General features: G+C 36.8%; 1 protein-coding gene across 1 annotated transcript in view; it reads left to right on the top strand.

The window, feature by feature from the left end:
• The window catches only part of Ubxn2b (UBX domain protein 2B), a 79,779-nt gene extending 58,044 nt beyond the window's left edge, over nucleotides 1–21,735 (top strand). Inside the window, exon 5 of the mRNA XM_087190349.1 lies at nucleotides 1–21,735. This exon is cut by the window's left edge and continues 12,985 nt beyond it. Coding sequence (XP_087046475.1) covers nucleotides 8,694–9,632 — 939 coding nt within the window. The 5' untranslated portion in view covers nucleotides 1–8,693 and the 3' untranslated portion in view covers nucleotides 9,633–21,735.
• Nucleotides 21,736–26,243: the final 4,508 nt, after the last annotated feature.

Below are 26,243 nucleotides of genomic sequence, written 5' to 3' on the forward strand. Positions count from 1 at the left end.
AATTTCATTGATTGATATTGGGATGTTCAGAATTTTAGGTCATCTTCGTTCAACCTTGGTAATTCATATGTATCTAGGAATCTGTCCATTTCTTCTGTGTTTTCCATCTTACTGGTGTATAGGTTCTCAAAGGTATTCATGATCCTCTGGATTTCTGCTGGATCCTTCGTATTTTCACTCTTTTCATTCCTAATTGCATGGATTTGGGCCTTTTCTTTCCTTTTTCTGATAAGTTGGGCTAAGAGTTTGTCAATACTGTTTATTCTTTCAAAGAACCAACTCTTTGCTTCATTGATTTTTGTATCTTTCTCTTAGTCTCAATTGCATTGATTTCTGCTCTGATCTTTATAATTTCCTCCCTTGTATGAGCTTTGTGTTTGTCCTGCTCTTCTTTTTCTAGAAGCTTGAGGTTCACCATCAGCTTGTTTAATTGGGCTCGCTCTATTTTACTAATATGAGTATTCACTGCTCATAGACTGCTTTCATTGTGTCCCATAGATTCCTGTATATTGTACTGGCATTGTCATTTAATTGTAAGAACTGTCTGATTTCTTCTTTAATTTCCTCTGTGACCCATTGGCTATTCAGAAGTGTGTTGTGCAGTTTCCATGTGTTTATGAAATTCTTCCAGTTTCTTTTGCTATTGATCTCCAATTTCATCACACTATGGTCTGATAATATACAGGGAATAACTTCAATTCCTTTGCACTTACTTAAACATGTTCTATGAGTGATTATGTGGTATATTTTGAAGAATCACCTGTGTGCACCTGAAAAGAATGGGATTAATATGAGAAAGTGGAAAAATAGGAACAAAATCTTTGTAAATAGGAAGGAATGGAGGGGTTGAAGGGAGGGCTGGGCAAGGGTGAAAAATAAGAACCAAGAGAGACTATGTAAAGGTGCAAATTTCCAGTGATGAATGTCATTATGTTGTATACCTAAAATGTACCAATGATTAGAATGAATAATCGATAATGCCAACTAGGAAGAAAAGGTCCAAAGGGGTAGGGGTAGTGGAAGGGGCAGGGGAAAGGAAAGAAGGGAAAGGAAAAATGATGAGAAATGGAAAAAATGTAAATAAAGTCTTTGTAAATATGGAAGGGTGGAGGGGGTGAAGGGAGGGCTAGGAATGGGGAAAAATTAAGAACCGTGATGTTTCTTTTCTGTAATTGCTTGTAGTATTTTGTTTTTCTGCTGGGTTTCTGAAATCTTAACTCTTATACGTCTGTGTATAGATTTTTTTTTTTTGATCAAGGCTAGTTGAAGTCCTATATGCCTCATTTATGTGTATGTCAAGTTCTTTCCCCGTTTGGGAAGTTTTCTGCCATCACTTCTGTAAACAGTTTTTTTTTATTCATCTGCACTCTCTCCTGTTTCTTCATTGACCCTGATCATCCTTATGTTCTTCTTTGCATCATCTAGCAGCTGCTGGATTGATTTCTCATGGTCTCTTACTATTTTAAAGCAATTTTTCTTTCCCTGGTCACTAATTGCAATCTTACGTTCTATATCTGAAAGTCTGACTTCATAGTGGTTCTTTCTGCTGGATATACTTCCAATGGTGTTTTTAGTCTCCTGGAAATCTGTTTGCATGTGTTTTGTGGATTCCATTTGTTTCCTGTGTTGGGATTCCATCATGTTCCTCAGCTCCTCTATTTTTTTATCTGTGTCTCCTGTAGATTTATTAATCATGTCTTTCAGTATGGGCACAATGTCTGCTGTTATCTGAGAAATTATTTCTGATTTCATTTTTTCCAGATCCTCTTTTGTTGCCAGTTTGGGAAGTCCAGGTGGTTGAGTATCAGATTTCTCCATCTCATTTCCCTTTGGGATTGCTTTAGGTGATCTGGAAATCTGGTTTTGAGATTATGTGTTTATGTGTTTATGTGTCTTCTCATTTCACTGGGCATGGGGTCGGGGGGTGCTGTTGGTGCCCACATGGCCCACCTCCTTGGCACTTGGGGAGGTGGTACAGTGGCCCAGAAGGCTCCTCCTCAGTGCTGGGGGTAAGCACTGGGGGGGGCGGTGTTACAGTGCACCGGAAGGCTCCACCTCGGCACTGCAGGCAGCTCTTCTCCTTGGCACTGGGGGTGGGGGTGGTGGTACTACAGAGGCCAGCCTATTTTTTAGCCAACCCTACTCTCAGACCTGGTTCCAGAAGTGATGAAAGAAGCTACAGGAGTATTTTTAATAACTAAGAATACACTACACCCACTCAATCTGTTAGAAAATAATTATAATCCTGCCTTTCTTTCTTCTTTCACTGAAGATAAAAATGCCAATAGGCCTCCAGATACTAGTATTGGCAAAGCTCCTATTACAATACTGCATTTCCTTAATGCTCCCTTTAAAATGAGACATAAAGGGCTGGGGATTTAGCTCAGTGGTTTTGCTGCCTGCTGCGCAAGTGCAGGGACCCAAGTTCGATCTCTGATACCAAAATAAAATAAAATAAAATAAAATAAATAAAAAAATAAAATAAGACATAAAGCAACAGAGTACACCAAGTCATATGTCAGAGGGTTATTAGATCTCTACTATCAATATTAGCATATAAGGTATATTCCCACTGAATTATTAGCATACTCCTACAGCATAGCTAGAAGACATGTACGCATTGATTGTTCTCACCAAAATGTAAATCTGAACACTTTGCACACACTTCTCCTTGTATGTTTATTTGTGATAAGTCCTGATACACACTGCCTAGAAGTGTTTTAACAATTCGAAGATGTATCTTTTCTATCAATTATAAGAATAAGATACTTAAGAAAAAGATATTTAAATGTTGCCAAACTCACTACCTCTAGATTTTATCATACATTATCACTTCAGAACACCTATAAAGCTTCGATGCTGTGCAATAGAATATGAACTTTGTGTACAATAAGCCCAAGTACTTTATTAAAAATGCATATACAGGCCTATGGTTACAAACTAAAATCATCTTCCAGGTTTCGAGATACTAGCAAAGAGCCCTTATCACCCTTGCCCCTACCCTTTTCTCTCTTGATCACGTCTGTGACTAAGTTCAGGAGGACATGTAGCTGGAAGAGCTGGCTTTAACAAAGGCCATTTCCAGAAGACCATTCTTTCCTAAAAACCAATGAAAGGACATTTATCTAGGGATTATTTTGCTACTTCTAACACAGTTTGGGCAGTAGGACTGACTTATCCTCTAACACCCAGAAGTATTAAATGAAATGTACATATAGAACAATGGCAAGACAATCTGAACTCACACTTCCTTCTTTGCATACTACACTTCCCCTCCTGCAACCCGTGAGTAGCCAGCATACTCTCCAAGACATCAAATTTAACAATCCTATTCCCAAAATACAACCATTCCTCTGAAGTAACAAAGAAAATACTTAAAGCATGTTACATTAGCCCTTGACTTTTACATGTATGAACTTTAAACATCTAGAAAAGACTAGATTTTTCCAACAAGAACATAACTGTCCAATACTTATAGTAGCATTGTGTAAATTACAAACATATACTTAAAGGCTATAACTTTAAAGTATCATCTAAGTAGGAACGCTCTGGTCTAGAACCCCCTCTCCATACTTTTTAACCCAGATACCAATATATGCATATGTAATATTTAGAGGAGGATTAACGATTTCGTTTCCTAAGTGCTTTTAAAAACATTCTAATGAATTTTAACACAAAGTGTACTCAACTTAAACTCCAAATTCGTTTACTAATTCTACTTCTGTCATACACTGGCGACCTCTTTAACATTTAGAAAGACTAGAAGTAAATTAGGACTCCTTTATCTTTTATATAAAACTATATATATAGGAAAGTGAAACAAAGTACACAATCACAGGGACAGTCATCAGTCTTGCTTCACCAGAACCGCACTGATACAGCACCCTCTGCACTTTCTTTTCCTCCTTCCTCTTTGAACTAACACAAATATGTCTACTGCTCACATCAGTGGTTTGGTCATTACATTTGCTAAAGACAGCATTCCATTATTAATTTTAACAAAAGGATATCTACAAAATGTGTTGTTTACTACCTCTACTTTTAACATACTTTGTGCACTTCTAAACACTGAGAAGGACTAGATGTTTCAATATGGACTCAGCTTTGTCCAGTATATAGAATAGTGTTAAATAAACTACACATATGTAACAATGGTTATACTTGAAAATGTCTTCTGGCCTAGAATCCTTCATTTCTTCCAATTTCTTCTCTTGTCACATGTAATACAGGCACATATGTCACTTAAAGGTGATTTTACAATTATACTTCCAAAAGTCCTTTTCAGAAGACAACCCTTCTGTGAATTTTAACACAAATTACAAAAGGTGTTAGTTACAAAAGGAGTGTTAGTTACAAAAGGAGTGAGGTGGAATCTCAGCATTGTTTTCATTTGCATCTCTTGAATGACCAGTGATATTGAGCATTGTTTCATATGTTTATTTTCTGTTTCTGCTTTTTTGTCTGAGAAATGTCTGTTCATTTCAGATGCCCATTTTTGGATTGGGTCTTTAAATTTGAGGGTTCTGATTTTTTTAAATTCTTCATAGATTCTACATAGTAGACTTTATCTGAGGAACAGCTGATAAAAATTTTTCCTACATTGTGGGTTGTCTCTTCACTCTGTTAGTGGTTTCTCTTGCTGGGCAAAGCTATTTAATGGAAGGAGATCCCAGTTGTTGATAGAACTAGATTTTTCATTCAAGAACGTGTCTGCTATCATACAGAACTGATAAAATTGCATATGTAGCAATGGTTGTAATCTGAGGTATCTTCTAAAATGACCATTTAGGCCTTGAGCCATTCCTTCCTCACCTTCTTCTCTCTGCCTTCAACTCAGTGTACAAAGTACAGGTATATGTTAGAGATAGTTGAATCCAAACTTCATGTACAGAGGACAAGCTTTTCTGTGAATTTTAGGATCTGGCTTTTCTTTGTTGGTAAGCTTTTTATTACATTTTCAATTTCATTGACTGACTTGAATTTTTATTTAGAATTTTTATATCTGCTTGATTCAGCTTTGATAATTCACATATATCTAGGATTCTGTCCATTTCTTCTGTGTTTTCCATCTTATTAGTGTACAGGTTCTAGAAATAGGTATTGATCTTTTGGATTTACACAAGAGCCATTGTGATTTCACCCTTTTCATTCCTAATTGCATGAATTTGAGTCTTTTCTTTCCTTTTTTGATAAAGTTGGCTAAGAGATTATCAATTTTATTTAATCTTTCAAAGAACCAACTCTTCATTGATTCTTTGTATTGTTTTTTGCATCTCAATTGGTTAATTTCTGCTCTGATCTTTATAATTTTCTCCCTCATATGAGCTTTTGGCTTCCCTTTTTCTTCTTTTTCTAGACACTTGAGGTTCAACATTTGGTTATTTATCTGAGCTTGACCTCCTGATGTGAAAATTCACCACTATAAATTTCCCTCTTAGGACTTTGTTCATTGAGTCCCATAAGTCCTGGTATATTGTATCAGCATTATCATTTAATTGTAGGCACTCTTTAATTTCTTTAATTTAATCTGTGACTCATTGGTTGTTCAGGAGGGTGTTATATAATTTCCATCTGTTTATGGAGTTTTTGTGGTTTCTTTTGCTGTTAATTTCCAGTTTCATTGCACTATAGTCAGATAATATGCATGGGATAATTTCAGTTCCTTTGCATTTACTTAAGCATGGTCTATGAGCTAGTATGTGGTCTATTTTGAGAATGTCCCATGTGCAACTGGGAAGAATGTGTATTCTGATGTTGTGGGATGGAACACTGTAGAGATCCACAAGGTCCATTTGTTCACAGGTTTGTTTCAGTTCTAATATTTCTTTGTTGATTTTTTTGTCCAGTTGACCTATTTGTGACAGTGAGGTATTAATGTCTCCCATTACAATTGTATTAGTGCTTATTAGATTTTTCATGTTTGTTAATATTTGTTCTACATACCTGGGTGCACCAGTATTTGGTGCATATGTATTTATGGTTGTTAGCGCTTCTTCTTGAAGTTTTCCCTTAACAAGTATATAATAGCCTTGTCTCTTTTGGTCAGTCTTGGCTTCAAGTTCACATTGTCTGCAAATAGAATAGTTACCCATGCTTTCTTCTAGGTTGCTGTCACAAGGAGTTTTGTTTTCCATCCTTTGACTTTCAGTCCGTGAATTTCTTTGTATGTTAAATGTGTTTCTTGAGAGGCATGCCACAGCTCCCAGCCCAGAGGAGACATCCAAGTCAGCATGCCATGGCCCCCAGGCAGAAGGAGGCTTCTGAGTAGGCATGCTATAGCTCCCAGTGTAGAGGAGGCTTCTGGGTTGGCATGCCATGGCTCCCAGCACAGAGGAGACTTCCAGGTCAGCGCACCATGACTCCCAGGCAGGAGGAGGCTTCTGTGTAGGTGTGCTGTGGCTCCCAGTGTAGAGGAGACCTCTGGGTCAGTGTGCCATGACTCCCAGCCCAGAAGAGACTTCCAGGTTGGCACACCATGATTCCCAGGCAGGAGGAGGCTTCCATGTAGGTATGCCATAGCTCCCAACACAGAGGAGACTTCTGGGTAGGCGTGCCATGGCTCTCAGCACAGAGGAGGCCTCCAGGTCATTGTGTCACAGCTCCCAGGCAGGAGGAGGCTTCTGTGTAGGCATGCCATGGCTCCCAACATAGAGGAAGCTTCCAGGTAGGCATGCCATGGCTCCCAGCACAGAGGAGGTGAGCCATGCGGGTGCCAGGAATGCAACCCCACCTGCGTCAAAATTAGAAGACAGGTAAATAAGCCTCAGAACCAGACTTCCAGATCACCTACAGCAACCTCAAAGGGAAACAAGATGTAACACTATGATACTCAACCTCCTGGACTCCCTGAACTAGCAATGAAAGAGGATCTGGAAAAAATTAAAATAGAAATAGTTTCTCACATAACAGCAAAGATTGTGCCTGTAGTCCAAGACATGATTAATAAATCTAGAGAGGATACAGATAAAAAAATAGAGGAGCTGAGAAACATGATGGAATCCCAAAATAGAAAACAAATTGAATCCATAAAACAGATGCAAACAGATTTCCAGGAGATTACAAACTCCATTGAAAGTCTATGTAGCAGAGTGAGAAAATGTGAAGACAGAATTTCAGATATAGAAGATAAGGTTGCAATTAGTGACCAGGAAAAGAAAAATTTCTTTAAAATTGTAAGGGTCCATGAGAAATCAATCCAGCAGCTTCTAGACGATGTAAAGAAGGATAACATAAGACTGATTGGAGTCAATGAAGAAACAGGAAAGAGTATAGATGACATAAAAAAAAAAAAACTGTTCACAAAAGTGATGGCAGAAAACTTCCCAAGCAGGGGTAAAGAAGCTGACATACACATAAGTGAGGCATATAGGACTCCAACTAGCCTTGATAAAAAAAAGTCTACACAAAGGCATATAATTGTTAAGATTCCAGAAACCGAACAGAAGAACAAAATTCTGTAAGCAGTTAGAGAAAAGAAACATCACATACAAAGGAAAGCCCATCAGAATCACAGCAGACTTCTCAATGCAAACCCTCAAGGCAAGAAGAGCTTGGAATGATGTATTTCAAGCACTAAAGGAAAACAACCTCCAACCAAGATTGATGTACCCTGCAAAACTATCTTTCAAAATTGATAGTGAAATAAGATACTTTCATGACAAAGAGCACCTTAGGAAACTCATGAATACCAAGCCAGGACTCCAAAAAATTTTAGACAAAATCCTAGGAAATGATGACGAGGATCACAACCCCAGGAAACCCAGGACAATGAATACACCAGGCACAACAAGAAATTGAAAGCAAAGGGGGAAAATCAAACAAAAACAAAAAGACATGACAATGGTAACTCAATATGTATCAGTTGTAACAATCAATGTTAATAGTCTCAACTCACCAATCAAAAGAAATAGACTGACAGAATGGGTTAAGAAGCAAGATACAACAATATGCTGCATGCAGGAAACACACTTAATTAAAAAAGAAACTCAGACTGAAAGTTAAAGGGTGGAAAACAATACTCCATTTGACAGGAACCTGAAGAAAAGCAGGAATGGCTATCCTCTTTGCAGATCAAGTGGATTTCAAACCAACACTGATTAAGAGAGACAAAGGACACTACATCCTTATAAAGGGAAGAATCCAACAGCAAGAGATGACAACAATAGATATCTATGCACCAAACACTAGTGCACCCAACTATATAAAACAAATACTAACAGACATGAAAAGTCATATATGCACTAATAGTAGTGGGGGAAGTCAATATCCCATTGTCACAAATAGATAGATCAAGTAGATAAAAAACAAACAATGAAATACTAGAACTCAATCAAACTCTTGAACAAATAAACTTAACAGATGTTTACGGAGTGTTCCACCCCACAAAATCAGAATACACATTCTTCTCAGCTGCACACTGGTCATTCTCCAAAATAGACCACATACTTGCTCATAGAACATATTTAGGTAAGTGCAAAGGAATTGAAGTTATCCCCTGTATATTATCAGACCATAGTGCGATGAAATTGGAGATCAATAGCAAAAGAAACCGCAAAAACATCACAAACACATGGAAACTGAACCACACACTTCTGAATAACCAGTGGGTCATAGAGGAAATTAAAGAAAAAAATCAGACAGTTCTTTAATTAAATGACAATGCCAGTACAACATACAGGAATTTATGGAACACAATGAACGCAGCCTTACCAGGGAAATTCATAGCAGTGAATATTCATATTAGGAAAACAGAGCAAGCTCAATTAAACAACATGATGCTGAACCTCAAGCTTCTAGAAAAAGAAGAGCAGGACAACCCCAAAGCTCATACACGGGAGGAAATTGTAAAGATCAGAGCAGAAATCAATTCAATGGAGACTAAGAGAATGAATCAAAAAACTAATGAAGCAAAGAGTTGGTTCTTCAAAAGAATAAACAAAATTGACAAATCCTTAGCCAAACTTATCAGAAAAAGGAAAGAAAAGGCCCAAATCCATGCAATTAGGAATGAAAAGGGTGAAATTACAACAGACCCAGAAGAAATCCAGAGGATCATCAATACCTACTTTGAGAACCTATATGCCAATAAGATGGCAAACACAGAAGAAATGGACAGATTCCTAGACATGTATGAATTACCAAAGTTGAATGAAGAACTAAAAATTGTACACAACCCAATATCAATCAATGAAATTGAAAATATAATTAAAAACTTGCCAACCAAGAAAAGACCAGGTCCTGATGGCTTCACCACTGAATTCTACAAGGCAATTAGAGAGGAACTACTGCCACTACTGTTTAAACTCTTCAACAAAATTGAAAGGGAAGCAGTACACCTGAATTCATTACTGGAAGCAAGCATCAGCTTGATCCCCCAAACAGAGAAAGACCCAACCAAAAAAGAGAACTATAGGCCAGTCTCACTAATCCACATAGATGCAAAAATCCTTAATAAGATACTGGCAACTAGAATACAGAAGATCATCAAGAAGATCATACACCCTGATCAAGTGGGATTCATCCCAGGGATGCAGGGATGGTTCAACATACACAAATCAATCAATGTAATACAATATCAATGTAATACTATATCAATAGAGACGAGGACAAAAACCATATGGTTATCTCAATAGATGCAGAAAAAGCATTTGCCAAAATCCACAATGCATTTATGATAAAAACCCTACAAAAAATCAGAATAGGCGGTCTCTACCTCAATCTGATAAAAGCCACCTATGAAAAGCCAACAGCCAATATCACACTAGATGGTCAAAAACTGAAATCCTTCACACTAAAATCAGGAACAAGACAAGGATGTCCACTATCACCCCTCCTATTCAATATAGTTTTGGAAACATTAGCCATGGCAATTAGACAAGGGAAAGAAATAAAAGGAATAAAGATAGAAAATGAAGAAGTCAAATTGTCATTATTTGCAGATGACATATTACTGTATATCAAAGACGCCAAGAACTCCACCAAAACTCTTCTAGACTTTTTTTTTCCCATTAAATTTAATGGTACATTTTCTGTATAAATTACAGTTACATTCATCATTGGGATCTTGTATCTTTACATGATGTACCTTTGTTCCTTTTTTTTCCCCTTCCCTTGCACTCCCTTGATCCCCTCCACCCTTCCCTATTTGCAAAGACTCTGTTTCCATTTTTTTCCTTTTCTCATATTTCTTCTTTTCCCTTTTCTCCTTTCCCCTACCCCTCCCACTTCCACTGCACCTTTAAACCTTTTCTTCCTGTTACACAGTATCAATTATACATTTTTTTAAATTGCAGTATCAAGATCTAGGAGACATTACCACAGATTTTACAGAGTTTAAAAGGATATAGAAAGCATATTTCAAAAATTTGTTTTGAAATAAACTTGACAACTTCTAAGAAGTACCTTGGAAGACAAATTAATGAAACTAACTCTGGAGGAAAATTTGAATAGCACCTATCAATGAAAGTATATTCCTACCTTGAAAACCTACCTATATGACAACAACAGGCTCATATACATTTTAACTGATAAATTATATCAAACATTTAAAGCAGAAAAAGAAGGAACACTTCTCCCTTCATTTTAGGAAATCAACATTGTGCTAATCCTAAAACTGGATAAAGATAATAAAAGAAAAAAGTATGAACATAGATAGAAATTTGTTTAACCAAACAAACTCTTAGAAGTCAGATCTGGCAGGATGTAGAAAGTGGTTTTGTTATAGGGATGGGAGTGTTGGTTCAGCTTTGGAAGATCCACCCGCAAAAGTCATCATTTTAACAGAGGAAAGGAAAAAGCCATATAATCCTGTCACTAGTTGGAGAAAAAGTATTGGACTAAATTCTACAGCTGTTCATGGTAAAAGCTATCAGGAGACTAGAAGTAGAATAGAACCTTCTCAACAGATCAAAGACATGTACTCCATACTTCCAGTGAGAAATTCTTATATGAATGTAGAAGATACAATGCTTTCTCCTTAAGGTGGGGAACAAGGGCAGATATACTTACTCTTCATCTATCCATTAAACTTTGAAACCTAGGCCCCACCAAAATAGTCTTCTAGACTTAATAACCAAATTCAGTAAAGTAGCTGGATACAAGGTCAACACAAAAATCAATACCTTTCCTCTACATGAACAACAGACTCATTGAGAGAGAAATAGGGCAAACAATTCCTTTCACAATAGCATCCAAAAAACTGAAATACCTAGGAATCAACCTAACAAAAGAAATCAAAGACCTCTTCTCTGAAAACTATAGCACTTTGAAAAAAGTGATTGAAGAGGATATCTGAAAATGGAAAGACATCCCCTGTTCCTGGGTAGGAAGGATCAACATAGTGAAAATGGCCATATTTCCAAAACTGCTATATAGATTCAAGGCAATCTCAATTGAAATTCCAGCAGCATGCTTCATGGACCTTGAGAAAACAATCCAAAAATCCATTTGAAACAAGAAGAGATCCAGAATAGCAAAAGCAATTCTAGGCAATAAAGACAAGGTAGCGGGTATCACAATCCCCAACTTGAAACTATACTACAAAGGTACTGTGATAAAAACAGCATGGTACTGGCAAAGAAACAGACCTGAGGACCAGTAGAACAGATTAAAAGATGCAAAAACAACTCCAGACACACTCAGCCACCTCATCTTGGACAAAGGAGTCAAACACCCTCACTGGAGGAAAGATAGCCTCTTTAATAAATGGTGCTGGAGAAATTGGGTTTCAACTTGCCAAAGACTGAAACTGGACCTATATCTTTCACCATGAACTAAACTAAAATTGAAATGGATTAAAGATCTAAATATTAAAACAGAAATGCTGAACCAGCTGGAACAGAGGTTAGTAGAACTCTTGAAGACATTGGGGTAGGAAAAGACTTTATGAACAAAACCTCAGTTGCCCGTGAACTAGCACAAACAATCAACAAGTGGGATCTCTTCTTATTAAAAGGCTTCTGCACAGCAAGAGAAACCACCAGCAATGTGAAGAGACAACCCACCATGTGGGAAAAAATCTTCACCTGCTCTTCTTCAGACAAAGGTCTACTATCTCGAATCTATAAAGAACTTAAAACGATCAGACCTCCCAAATTTAAAGACCCAATCCAAAAATGGGCATCTGAAATGAACAGACATTTCTCAGACAAAGAAGTAGAAATAGCAAATAAATACATGAAAAAATGTTCAACATCACTGGTCATTCAAGAGATGCAAATGAAAACAATGCTGAGATTCCACTTCACTCCAGAAAGAATGGCTGCTATCATGAAATCAACCAATAACAAATGCTGGCAAGGGTGTGGGGAAAGAGGACCCCTGCTCCACTGCTGGTGGGAGTGTAGACTGGTGCAACCGCTGTGGAAATCAGTATGGAGATACCTCAAAGAACTAGGACTGGAAGTCCCATTTGACCCCACTATTCCTCTGCTGGGGATCTTCCCCAAAGACTTAAAAGAATCATACCACAGTGATATATGTGCACCCATGTTCATAGCAGTACAGTGTGTAACAGCTACATCTTGGAAACAGCCCAAATGCCCATCAACTGGAGACTGTTTAAAGAAAATGTGATTTTTGTATAAAATGGAGTACTACTCAGCCATCAATAATGAGAAATTAGAGACATTTATTGCTAAATGGATGCACATTGACTGGATACTCTTAAGTGAAATAAATAGGACACACATGTGTAAATACCAAATAGTTTCTCTAATGCGAGAAACTGAAAGTGTAAAGAAGGACTAAAATGTACAATAGATAATGTGAAATAGGAAGAAAAGGGGCAAAGGGGAAGGGGAAGTGGGGGGGTAGGGAAAGGAAAGAATGGAATGGAATTAATATGAGAAAGTGAAAAAAAGGAAACAAATTATTTGTAAATAGGGAGGGATTGAGGGGTTGAAGGGAGGGCAGGGGAAGGGGGAAAAAATAAGAACCAAGAGAGTATGTAAAGGTGCATGTTTCCAATGATGAATGTCATTAAATTGTACACCTAAAATATACCAATAAAAGGATATACAAAAAAAAAGTCACTTCCGTAGGATGTTTCTTTTCTGTCATTTTTTTAAACAAAAAGGCATTTCCAAGACATGTGATTTTCTAACTCTGTCACATGCCAGCAACCTCTTTATATCTATATTTTCCAGAACCAGCAAGTTTTCTTTTAAAAGTTGGGACAAATGTTGAGAGCTGCTTTTTCATATTATATACAAGCCTTCTAAAAATGTCCAGTAAATCTTCCCAAATGCTGGTGGGCATTTCCAATTAGTCAAACATGGAATGTTACTTTATGTTTCTCTCTTTGGCAATGGCCCATGGTTCGCTAGCCATTCCACTGTCCTTGGCCTGGGCTCCATCACTTTCCAGGGCAGGTGAGGCCTTTTATCCTCCTAGCAAGGAGCTGAGGCCTCCTCCAACTTGAACACAGCAATTGCCCCAGGACCTGGATCTGTCCAGTTCCATGGCCCATGTGGCTGAGCTTTCAGACCCACCTTGTCTGGCCCTCTGCAGTGGTCACAAGGCCAGTATCCTCACCACACAAGGCCACTATCTTCATCACATAGTGCTGCAGCCGATGCAAGGCACCACATCCTCTAATACCGGCAGGGTTGGGCTGGAAGACACTCTGGCCAGAGGAATCCTAGCTCCAAGGCCTCTTTCCACTGTCTGGTCATAGAGGTGGGGCAGGGGAGCAGTTCACCTATGCTTCAAAGCCTGAATTCACCCAGGGACAGCAGGAGTGGAGCAAGGGATTCTGAGGGCCTGTAGGGCAACCCTCCCTGGCCCCGGGTCACCCACTGGTGTTGACCTGAGGGCCTGGAAGGCCCTGGGGGAGCACCCCATGCTGTGTTTCTCAGTGCACTCTGGAAAATGAAGTCAGTTTGAAAAATAAAAGAAGATAATAAGGAGAGAAATGTGAGATCCAGGATCCTATTTAGGAGTAGAAGAAAATTAGTAGAATTATATAAAAGTAACAGAAAAGAACAAATAAGAAAAATATAAAAGAGTAAAATAAAGAAAAAAAAGTTAAGAAGAAAAAACTTAAAACTCCAAAGAACCAAGGCCAACAAAAACAACAAAAGGTCTTTAAGGCTTTGCATTGGAATCTGCTGAGAAAGAGGATAGGGAAAAAGTAAAACAGTACTAGCCAATTCATGGTATATCTTCTCCTCCTTCTGTTAAAGAACATGGGCTTTAAAGTAGGACTTCTGCAGTTGAGATCATTTATTTGGACATAAATTACTTAACTTCTATAAGCTTTAGTTTTCTTGTCTCTAAAAAAAGAATATTACATACTTCATAAGCTGATTATGAGATTTACATGGACAATCCATGAGAACTTTCAGTACAGTGACTAACACATAATAAGCATGTAAAATTGTATTATTATTATTAATTATTATTTTCTCATTTCAAAGTATTGGATAGAATTAGACACCTGAGATTTCAATCTGACTTAGTAAATCAAGAAGTTCAATCCTTGGTCATTTCAATAGAATTTCTACTTCACTTCCCATCACTAAACTTCAGTAGTTATAATGACTTCTAGGTGATTTATGTTTCTGTTATTCTGAAAACATGAGTTGGAGAATGGAGTGAATGATCATGAAATGTTTAAAACCCTCTTATCACTGATTTAAAGAAGATTTGGGGAATTTTACCTCTATGCCTAATCTGATGATCCAAGGGGTTGGTAGTTGGCCTTTGCATTCTCTTGCTCCTATACTTTCCAGCCCGACAAACAAATCAGGAGACCACTGAATTGTGAGATTTTTCTTTTCTGCCAGTTTCATGGTTTTCAGGTCTAGTGGAAAGACTTAGCTCTCACCTAAAATCAATAATGACTTGAAATTACATGTTTGCTTTGACTTCAATCCTATTGGAGTTCTGTAACCTTGAGCTGAAAGAGACAGTCCTCAAATATATTCTTTTTGAAGGGCAAAGTCAAGAGGTTTCCCCATTCCCTATTTTATCCTCAGAAATAGAATAAATCTGCTGTTTCTCAGGTTCTGAGAATTTCAACCAGTAGAACTTCACATTAAGACTTTGGTTCATCTTATCCTATATCCATTTTATCTGAGACGACGCCATGAGAAGGAGACTCTTGTCATGCTTTGCCTGGGCAGCCATTTATAGTTCTGCCTTTTTTTTTTTTCTGGTACCGGGAATCGAACTTGGGACCTTGCACTTGCGAGGCAGGCAGCAGAACCACTGAGCTAAATCCCTAGCCCCTAGTTCTGCCATTCTTTATGTTGAACCATTTTATTTTTCCTTCAGTGCTGCCTCTTCATGGATAATACATTTAATAAATATATTGTCTACTATGTAAATGAATACAGAAACTTACCTTTTTATTACCCATAGAATTCTGAAATTCAGAGCATTAAGCATATTAAACCCTTTTAAAAACAGGTATACCTTCTGTACACTTCCTTAGTGGTGTGAAATGTTTCACGTATTTGTTTACTTCTCACAACAACCCTCTGCAGTCGGTGCTTTATTTTTCCCTTTCAAAAGTGAGTAGGTAGAAGCACAAAGAGTGGGGGTCTGTGTTGACTACTTTAAGCAAGTTCCTCGTTCATGTTCAAACAGCATTGTATCTGTAACAATTTCATGATGATTCAATTTTTGAAACTTATTATGGACTTTCAGATATTCCAAATTTATTCAGTGTCTCCTTTTATCTATTTTTTCTCTTAGAGAAAACCATTTATCATGTATAACTTACTGGAATTAGGCAGACAAATTTGTTTAATGAAACGTGATCATGCCCCATGAGCTTGGGAGTATGGAAATATCACCTATAGATAATTATCCCAGCCTACCTTCCTCATCTGGTGGTTTTAATGTCTTTCACTTTTGCTCTTTTTTATTTTTCACTGTATGTGCTTATGCATATCTATGTGGGTGGGTGTATATGAATCCATTTGAAATCTTTTCTTTGGCACAAATTAATATATCCAGATCAGAAATTATTTCCTCGATTCCTACAAAATTGCCAAACTAATTTCAGTAATTTTTTCAGTATTTATCAGTAAAGCTTATTTGTACAATTTGTGTGTGAGTTTAAGCATAAGACCTCTTAAAAGTATTCATCAACAAAATAAAGGCCAAGATGAATTCAATTTGAATTTTTGTTGTTGTTTTGTTTTGTTCTGTTTTTGTGGTACTAGAGATTGAACCCAGGGCCTTCACATTGGACTATACCTCTAGCTTTTTTTCTATTTTTTTCTTTTGAGACAGGGTCTTACTAAGTTGCTAAATTCCCCAGAATGGGCTCAAACTTATGATCCTTCTTCCTCCCCTCCCAGAGTGCTGGAATAACAGATGTGTATTACCATGTCCAGTTTATCACCCTGTTCTTTTCCTTAAGTTTTACCCCACAATCATGAGAGAGTCCCATAGAAATTTTGAGAATAATTACATGTTAGCATGATGTTTATAAATCTAGGTTGTCTTCAAAATACATTTCTAAGTAAAAAGAAGCTACTCAATTTTCTGTTGTTATCCTCTTATTTCTTCTGAAATTCCTTTGGCTTGCTTCATTGTTAATTTGTTTTCTAGAGTTGAGATTTTTATTATTTGAAAAGGTTTTTTGAAGCAGGGCACAAAGGCACACACCTGTAATCCCAGGACTCAGGAGGTGAGGCAGAAGGATTATCATGAGTTCGAGGCCAACCTGGGCTCCATAGTGAGTTGAAGACCAGTCAGCCTTTCCATTGTCCTAAAGTGACTTTAGATTCAAAAGCTACCTGATTTACCAAAGATACAGCAATGGGTACAGCATTTCACCAGAGTAACAAAGGTGAACACTTTGTAAGCTACTATCGACTCTAAATCTCCTGCCAAAATTTCAAAAACCATGAGACAGCATTGGAAGATGTCCAGTGAGAGTTCTAGTGTGTGGCACTGGGCCCACGAGTTGTTTTTTGGGGTTCATATAACAAGAAAGGGTTGATAAACCTAAACACTTTTAATGAATGAGACCAATAGCTTTAAAACAAAACAACCCTTGGTATTTTGTAAGTAAGCAGATAGAAGAGGCAATTGTGCTATCTTGAATGGTGCTAGCCTCTGAAGAACAGCTGCCTTCAGGCTTGACTATGAGACATTTTCAGCCCTCTAGAAGTCTCACTCCTCCAGAAGAGTATCACTCGTTTGTCCCTTGAAACCCTCTAACATACAATGGAGTCTGATTCTGCAACTAGAAGTTACATTTTAAACACCCACCCTACTCCCAAAAGGTATCATAATATTTTAGAAGAATACTTAGAAATGTATGGAGTTGGAATTAGAGCCTTCTGGGCTTCCAAAATGGCTAGAATCTGAATGTCTTGCAGGCGATGAAGGTGAGACTTTTCATCTTTATAAACCACCTGTGCCACCACTGTAGCTGGTGTGCTGCCTGAGCACTCAGCAGCTTTTAAATTTTACTGAATGAGGGCCGGGGATTTAGCTCAGGGGTTTTGCTGCCTGCTGCACAAGTGCAAGGTCCCGAGATCGATCCCCGGTACCAAAAAAAAAAAAAAAAATTACTGAATGAAAGGTGAGGGACCATGAGATGAGGAAGCTGAAACCAAATACAATATATTTCATACTTTTGTCTTGTTTGTTCCTCAGTGCCAGGTTAAAACAATGCTAGGTAAGCCCAGCAGTCCATTGTGGGTTATTCTGGTTGCATTAATGTTATAGGTGTTGGGTAGTTAGAATATTGTTAGCTTCTGTGGGCCCCACTGCCTGCATGAAAATCCAAGCTATCAGGTGAGTTTGAGACTTGTTTTGTCATCCCTGTATCCTGCATTCACCTGGTTACCCAGGTAAACAGGAGTGAGAAAGACTCTAGATATGTACAGATATTTATGCTTTCTCTTTTTAAATTGAAATGTCCAACACCATTCATATTGTACACTTGCTCCTAGAACTTGTTTATATTAGTTTATACCCTTTGACCTTCATCTCCCAATTTTCCTCTCTTCCTACCTTCTGGTAACCACCTTTCTACTCTCTGCTTCTATAAGTTTGACTTTTATATAGTCCACATAGGAGATTGTGCACTACTTATTTTTCTGCATCTGCCTACTTCATTTGACATGATGTCCTTTACGTTCATCCATGCTGTCACAAATGGCAGAATTTCCTTTTTATGGCTGAATTATTTTCCATTGCATGTATTTCATTTTTAATCTACTCACCCATTAATGGAGATTTCATTGTTTTGGTATCTTGACTATTGTAAATAATGCTGCAGTAAATGTGAGAGCTCAGATATCTCTTGGAGATAAACATTGTTTTTGTTTCATGTATATATATAAAAGTGTGGTTGCTAAATTATGTGATAGGTCATTTTTTGGAGAATTTCTGTAACTATTTTCCATAAAAGATAGTACTTATTTACTAACTACCCAACACCAACATTGTATGATGGTTCTCTTTTCTCCACACTTTTTCCAACTTTTGTTATCTCTTACTTCTTTATAAAAACCATTCTCACAGATGTAAGGTGGTATCTCACTATGGTTTTATATTGATTTCTCTGATGATTAGTAATACTAAGTGGGTTTTTTTCCTGTTCAAGCATGCACATGTTTTACTTAAGTATTCTCCAAAGGTCTATTTTTCCAGCATTATGCAGATACTATGCTATCCTTTGAAATAAGATATATGAATCTCAAACAAAATTGTCACAAACAATGACTTTAGTTACTCCATATGACACACAGAAATAATCATATTTCACTTACAATACAGATGCACTTAATAAAATCATCAATAGTCATTCATCACTAACACAGTATATTTTAATATCATTTAAAACATCAAAAAAATTTTTTTCAAAAAGTCTAAAGAAATTAATGGTAATTTTGAATAAGTGGTAAATTGAAAGAGGAGGCAGAATTGTCAACCAAAATAACCAAACTGCATTTTCTTTAATGTGATATTAACACTGAAAATAAATCTTCTCATTGGGAATCAAAGGATGTCAAGTATTCCTGATTGTAGTTTCCTTAGTCTACTTTTTAAAAAGGTTTTCAATAAATGCCATCAAAAAAGTTTTACTATATATTTGCTCTAGAAGCATGAAGTGACAAGAGGCAGGTATTATTATGCTTGTGAATACACTGCTGGAAGATTAGTAACTTTTTAAAAGACATACTAGGATTAAAGCCAGTTCTTCCCAAGAGAAAGTTGAGTTTATCTTACTTTCAGTAAATGTTTTTAAATATCTACTGTGTGCATAGCACAGTTCTAGATTCTATTCTAGAAATGGGAAGCAAGAATTTCTGGGTTTACTTGAAAATGGTTGGATTAATTCATTTTATGGTAAGTTATAATTACTTTTAAATCTCTATATAGAGGGATAATTATTAACTCTTTCCAAGTGTAGAAATTAAGCTTTATTCCTTAAAGTGGTGGCTTAGAAAGAACAAAACTCTTCATTTGAGGGCCAGGGATTTAGCGCAGTAGTTCTAACGCCTGCCTTGCAAGCGCAGGAACCCAAGGTCAATCCCTGGTACCAAAAAAAAAAAAGGAAAAAAAAACCTCTTCATTTGACATAAAACTTGTTTTACCCTGTCATGTGCAGAAATGTCTACTGATATATTTTAAGAGTGAAAAGGTATAAAGACTTTTCACTTAAATGTACGTAGAAATCAACTTTGCATCATCAAACTCCTGTCCTCCCCCATGTAGTGGAGAAGATTGCACCTTGAAATATACAGGAACTTTTTTGAGATAAACTGGTGCTACCTTCCTGAATGACATAAAAGACATGCTTTCATCAAATATTGCTACCTAAAATACTTCAGTTTATCTCTGCATTTCAATTCACATTAGTTATTCTCAAAATGTATTCAAGATCTAAAGAAAAATAAATAATACATCAAGTAAGATTCTGAGATCATTGATCCTGTGATTTTAGTCCCAGTCAACTCTTTTTGAAAAACATGCACTGATATATCCAGTATCTGGGCATTTCCATAAGCAGCAAAGACGTTAGAGATAATTGATAAATGTCAACTCCTTTTCTCTAGTTTTTGACCAGGGGATTGATGATAATCTACTTACAAGATAATAAGTTGGTGAATACAAAAGTAGGAAAGTCACTTGAACTACAGCAAACGTTAGTTCTTTCGATGATAAACCCAATGGGAAGGAGCTATAGAAATACAGGAATGCATAATGTAGTGGGTTACGGGATTACAGTGGACCAAAGAATACTACTAAAAAACATTTATGACACAATAGTTTTGGACTAAAAAGTCACCTAAAACCAGGCCACATCAGAGATTTTTTTCTATGAACGTGGCTCTTACTGTGTCTATGAGGATCTGGAAAGTACAACAAAAGAATTCTGATTCCTGATACAATGGGTGTACAATGAATTATTGCAATTGTAACATTAACTAGGTACAAAATTAAACAATAATACTGCACTGCCCTGCACCCGGAAGGAAGCTCCCCCACCACCATCCCAAGCTCCTAGGGCAGAGGTGAGCCGCGTGGGTGCCAGAAGCACCCCCCGCCCCGTGGAAATGAGAAGACACATAAACAGGCCTCAAAAACAGACTTCCAGATCACCTACAGGAACCCCAAAGGGAAACGAGATAGAACATTCTGATACTCAACCACCTGGACTCTCTGAACTGGCAACAAAAGAGGATCTGGGAAAAATGAAATCAGAAATAATTACTCAGATAACAGAAAGATTTTGCTCATGGTGCAAGACATGATTAATAAATCTAGAGAGGACACAGATTAAAAAAATAGAGGATCTGAGGAACATGATGGAATCCCAACATAGGAAACAAATGGAATCCATAAAACAGATACAAACAGATTTCCAAGAGATTAAAAACTCCATCGAAAGTCTGCGCAGCAGAATGAACCAATGTGGGGATAGAATTTCACATATAGAAGATAAGATTGCAATTAGTGACCAGGAAAAGAAAAATTGCTTTAAAATTGTAAGAGACCATGAGAAATCAATCCAGCAGCTGCTAGACGATGCAAAGAAGAATAACATAAGACTGATTGGAGTCAATGAAGAAAGAGGAGAGAGTGCAGATGACAAAAAAAAAACTCTTCACAGAAGTGAGGGCAGAAAACTTCCCAAGGAGGGGAAAAGAACTTGACATACAGATAAGTGAGGCATATAGGACTCCAGCTAGCCTTAATCAAAAAAAACTACACATAGGCATATAATAGTTAGGATTCCAGAAATACAACAGAAGAATAAAATTCTACAAGCTGTGAGAGAAAAGAAACAAATCACATACAAAGGAAAGCCCGTCAGAATCACAGCAGACTTCTCAATGCAAACCCTCAAGGCAAGAAGACCTTGGAGTGATGTATTTCAAGCCCTAAAGGAAAACAGCCTCCAACCCAGGTTGATGTACCCTGCAAAACTATCTTTCAAAATTGATGGAGAAATAAGATACTTTCAAGATAAAGAGCACCTCAGGAACTTCATGAATACCAAACCGGCACTCCAAAAAATTTTAGGCAATACCCTAGGAAAAGACAATGAGGATCACAACCCCAGGAAACCCAGCAGAATGAATCCATTGGCCGTGACAAATTAAACGCAAAGGGGGAGAATCCAACAAAAAGAAAAAGTCATGACAAGGCTTTTAAAACTTTTGACTTCATCTCCCTAATGAGTGTATAATTCAACCTTATTATTGTACTGATTAGTATTTTTCTGATTCTAGAGTTGCACACCATTCCTTGTGCTATATTGGCTATTTATCATCTTCTTATGTCTACATTTTAATTGGGTTGTCTATTAATGAGCTCTAAGAATTCTTTATATATTCTGCTCATAGGTTATATGCATTGTAAATATGGTCTGTTTAAGGACTACTTTTCATTTTAATGATGTCATTTAAAGTTCTATATTTTGATGGAATCTGATTTATCAATTTTTTTCTTTTATACATCATGTTTTTTGTATCCTAGGTAGTTCTTGCCTACCCTGAATTCATAAATATTTTCCCTTATAATTTCTTCTTAAAGTTTTATACTTTTAGGCTTTCATACTTAGGTTCATAGATCCCTTCAAGTTATTTTCATGTATGGAATAAAAGGGTTGAGGTCATTTTTTTATATACAGATACCAGGTGTTCTAGTGCCGTTTGCTGAAGACACTCTCTCTTCCTCGGCTCTAGAATCGAGTTTATATTCTATAAAATGCTGAATGTTCGATAAAATGTTGGATAGTCTTTCAAAACTCAGTGGACCATGTGTGTGTGGTTCTATTTCTAGATTCTCTGTTTTATTCAAATGATCTATATGTCTTTCCTTACACCAACACTGCCTTGATTACTGTAGCTTTAAAAGAAGTCTTAAAATTGGGTGCTAAACATCTTCCAATGCTGTTTTTGTTTTTGTTTTTGGCTTTTCTGAGTCCTTTGTACTCCTGCATGACTTTTAAGTTTCAATATCCAGTTCTTCATTTATAGAAAGTGTGCACAGACCTGAATTTTTGTGTGTGCATTGTGTTTTCTGGTCCTGCTGGATTCTGGTACAGGTTCTGGGGGCTCCTAGAGATTTCTTGGTGTTTTCTCTGTAGATGATCATTTCATCTACATGTAAAGATTTTGCTTCTGCCATGCCAATCCTATCCTAGTTATGTCATTTTATTGCCAGACTATTTTTGTTTAGACCTATGTTTCAGGTTCTAATGGACAGATGAAGAGTGGGCATATATGCCCTTGTTCCCCACTTTAGGGAGAAAGCATTGTATCGTCTCCATTCATAGAAGGAGTTTTTGTTGGAAGTATGGAGTACATGTCTTTGATCTGTTGAGAGGGTTCTGTTCTACTTCTGGTCTCCTGGTGGCTTTTGCCGTGAACAGCTGTAGAATTTAGTCCAGTGCTCTTTCTCCAGCTGGTGACAGGATCATATGGCTTTCTCCTTTCCTCTGTTGAAATGATTACTTTTGGGGGTGGATCTTCCAATGCTGAGCTGACACTGCCATCCTTATAGTGAAACCACTTTCTACATACTACCAGATCTGACTTCTAAGAGTTTGTTTGGTTAAACAAATTTCTATCTATGTTCGTACTTTTTTCTTCTGTTATCTTTATCCAGTTTTAGGATTAGCACAATGTTGAGTTCCTAAAATGAGGGGAGAAGTGTTCCTTCTTTTTTCTGCTTTAAATGTTTGGTATCATTTATCAGTTAAAATGTTTATAAGCCTGCTGTTGTCATATAGGTAGGTTTTCAAGCTAGGAATATACTTTCTTTAATAAGTGCTATTCAAATTTTATATTTCCTCCAGAGTTAGTTTCATTAATTTGTCTTCTAAGTTACTTCTTAGAAGTTGTCAAATTCATTTCAAAAAAGATTTTTGTAATATGTTTTCTATATCCTTTTAAGTTCTGTAAAATCTGTGGTAATGTCTCTAGATCTTCATATTGTAATTTTAAAAATGTATAACTGATATTGTATAACAGGAAGAAAAGGTCTAAAAGAGCAGGGCAATTGGGAGGGGTAGGGGAAGAGAAAAAAAGGAAAAGGAAAAAATATGAGAAGAAGAATAAACTGGAAACAAGGTCTTTGCAAATAAGGAAGGGTGGAGGTGGTGAAGGGAGGGCAAGGGAAGGGGAAAAAAAGTAAGAACCAAGAGACTCATGTAATGGTACAAGATCCCAATGATGAATGTAGCTGTATTTTATATCTAAAATGTACCAATAACGTTAATGGGGAAAAAAATACTGAACTATCTGAACACCTTAGATTTACTAATGAGTACCCCCATGAGAAATACTGCAGTCCTAAAAGGAGTTTTTTTGCATAGCCCACCATGAAACATGAACAATCAGCTTGTTGTAAGTGTACAGAAATTTCTCCTTCCTACAATTATATTTTATCATGCCTATTCTGAAGACAGCGTAAGGAAACTGAGATCACTGCTCCAAAGAATTCTAGCATGCATTATGATGGTTTCCTTTAGTTAATACAAATGTGTTGTATGAGTTTTTTCATATGTAATAATCTTCATCACAGCCAATGTTCATGGTTTTAACAGGAAAAATTTTTATCAAAATGTTTCCATATTTTTTTGTTTTGTATTCAACTGGAACATTATGTTCAAAGATTTATTTTATTTGTTTTATTAAAAATGAGTTCTGATTATAAGAAGCATCAGTAGGTGGCATTTCATTGTGCTCATTCACAAAGTCAAAGGGCCACATAATAATATTCCTCTGTACAACAGGTTGAACTGTCTAGAAATGCTGTTTGTTAGTTTTTATTCACATCATTAAGTTTAGAAGCTGTATTTTTGTTTCACTACTAACCCTCTTGTTCTGCTGTCTTAATCTGCAAAAGGTTATTGATTCTTCTTTCCACATTGAGATTCTTTCCATAGCCAGGGCTTAATTTTTCTTAGGCCTATTCCAATTGTCTTACAAAGCAGACACTCTGACAATATTTCCTCCTGAGTACTCAGGAGATTCTGGCCTGTCATCTCCTTCTGGTGTGGTCACTGGAGGTGTTGGGATGCTTATTATTGCTGTAGTCACATAAGGTTGTTCACAGTTTAGTTTAACACACTCTTCAATTTTGGCATTTAAGCTGGATCAGCTGTTGGACAGTGGAGTTCTCTCCACACGTCTGATCTGAATAGTACTGAGTTCCTGCACAGTGCCTCAATGGCTTCCTGATACGTTGGCATTTCGGATGCAGAAAGTTTTTTTGTGTCGTCGTGAACAGCAAGTGCTGGTGACTCCTTGTTGGGAGAGAGGGGGACTGTGACTCAAAGGACGGTTCACTGTTGCTGCTTCCGTGTAGCTTTCTTCAAAGACTTGCTCATCCACAAACTCATGATTCCTGTTAAAATACTTCAGTAATTTTCTATTTAGCATGAGATAAACATCAAAATTGTTCATGTACCTCCAGAACCCAACATTGTCTGGCCAGCAATGCTAAGTGTTATGTCATATATCTGTTGGCAATTTGTTTATCTTCTTTGAAGAAATGTCTGTTCAGGTCCTTTGCCTACATTTAATTAGCTTTTTTGGCTTTCTGTTGTTGAGGTGTGTAAGTCTTGATGTATGTTGGAAATTAACTCATTATCAGATATATGATTTGCAAATATTTTTCCCATCCATAAGATGTCTTCTCATTTTATTGTTTGCTTTGCAAAATCTTTTTAATTCGAAGTAGTCCTCCCTGCATATCTTTGCTTTTGTTTTCTATGCCTTTGGTTTCATATAAAAAAAAAATCAATGTCAAGGGGTCTTTCCCCCTATGTATTAATCTAAGATTTTTAGTTTCAGGATTTACATTTGAGTCTTTAATGAATTTTGAGTTGATTTTTGCATATGGTATAGGACACAGGTGTAATTTCATTTCTTTTTTTTTTCATAAGGCTATTCAGTTTTTCCAGTACCGCTTATTGAAGAGTCTTTTCTTTCCTCATTGTGTATCTTTGGTGCTCTTATCTAAGATTAGATGACCATATATACATGAGTTTATTTCTGGGCTATCTGTTCCACTGATCTATGAGTCTGCTTTTATGTCAGTAACATACAGATTTGATTGGAATAGCTTTGTGCTATACTTAGCTATCAGAAAATGTGACACTTACGGTTTTGTTCTTCTTTCCCAAGATTGCTTTGACTTTGTGGTTCCATATGAAATTTAGGATTTTTTTTTCTATTTCTGTAAACAATGTTGGAATTTTGATAGGGACTGCATGGACTTTGTAGACTGTGTTGGGTAATATCATCATTTTTGCAATATCAATTCTTCCAATCTATATACGTGAGATATATTTCATTTACTTGTATTTTCCTATATTCCTTTCATCAACGTTTGCTAGTTTCCAGGATGCATCATTCAGCACCTCGAGTAAATTTATTTGTGAATATTTAATTCTTTTTATGCTACTGTAATTTGTATCATTTTATTAATTTCTTTTTCAGATAGTTCATTGATATTATGTAGAAACATTATTGATTGTTGTGCTTTGATATTGTATCAGGATACAAAAGGGTCTTTACTAAATTCATTTATTAGTTCTAACAGTTTTATAATGGAATCTTTAAGGGGTTTCCTGTTGTTGTTTCAGGGTTTTTTTGAGACAGGGCCTTGCTATGTAGTTGAGGCTGAACTTGAACTCACTATGTAGCCCCAGCTGGCCTCAAACTCACAACAATCCTCCTGCCTCAGCCTCCCAAGTGCTGGGATTACAAGCCTGCACCACCACGCCCAGCTAGGGTTTCTATACATAAAAG

Source organism: Heterocephalus glaber, unplaced genomic scaffold (assembly GCF_053883595.1).
Source record: "Heterocephalus glaber isolate CG9 unplaced genomic scaffold, H.glaber_assembly_v1.0 deba00001553, whole genome shotgun sequence".
In the NCBI taxonomy this organism is placed as follows: Eukaryota; Metazoa; Chordata; class Mammalia; order Rodentia; family Bathyergidae; genus Heterocephalus; species Heterocephalus glaber.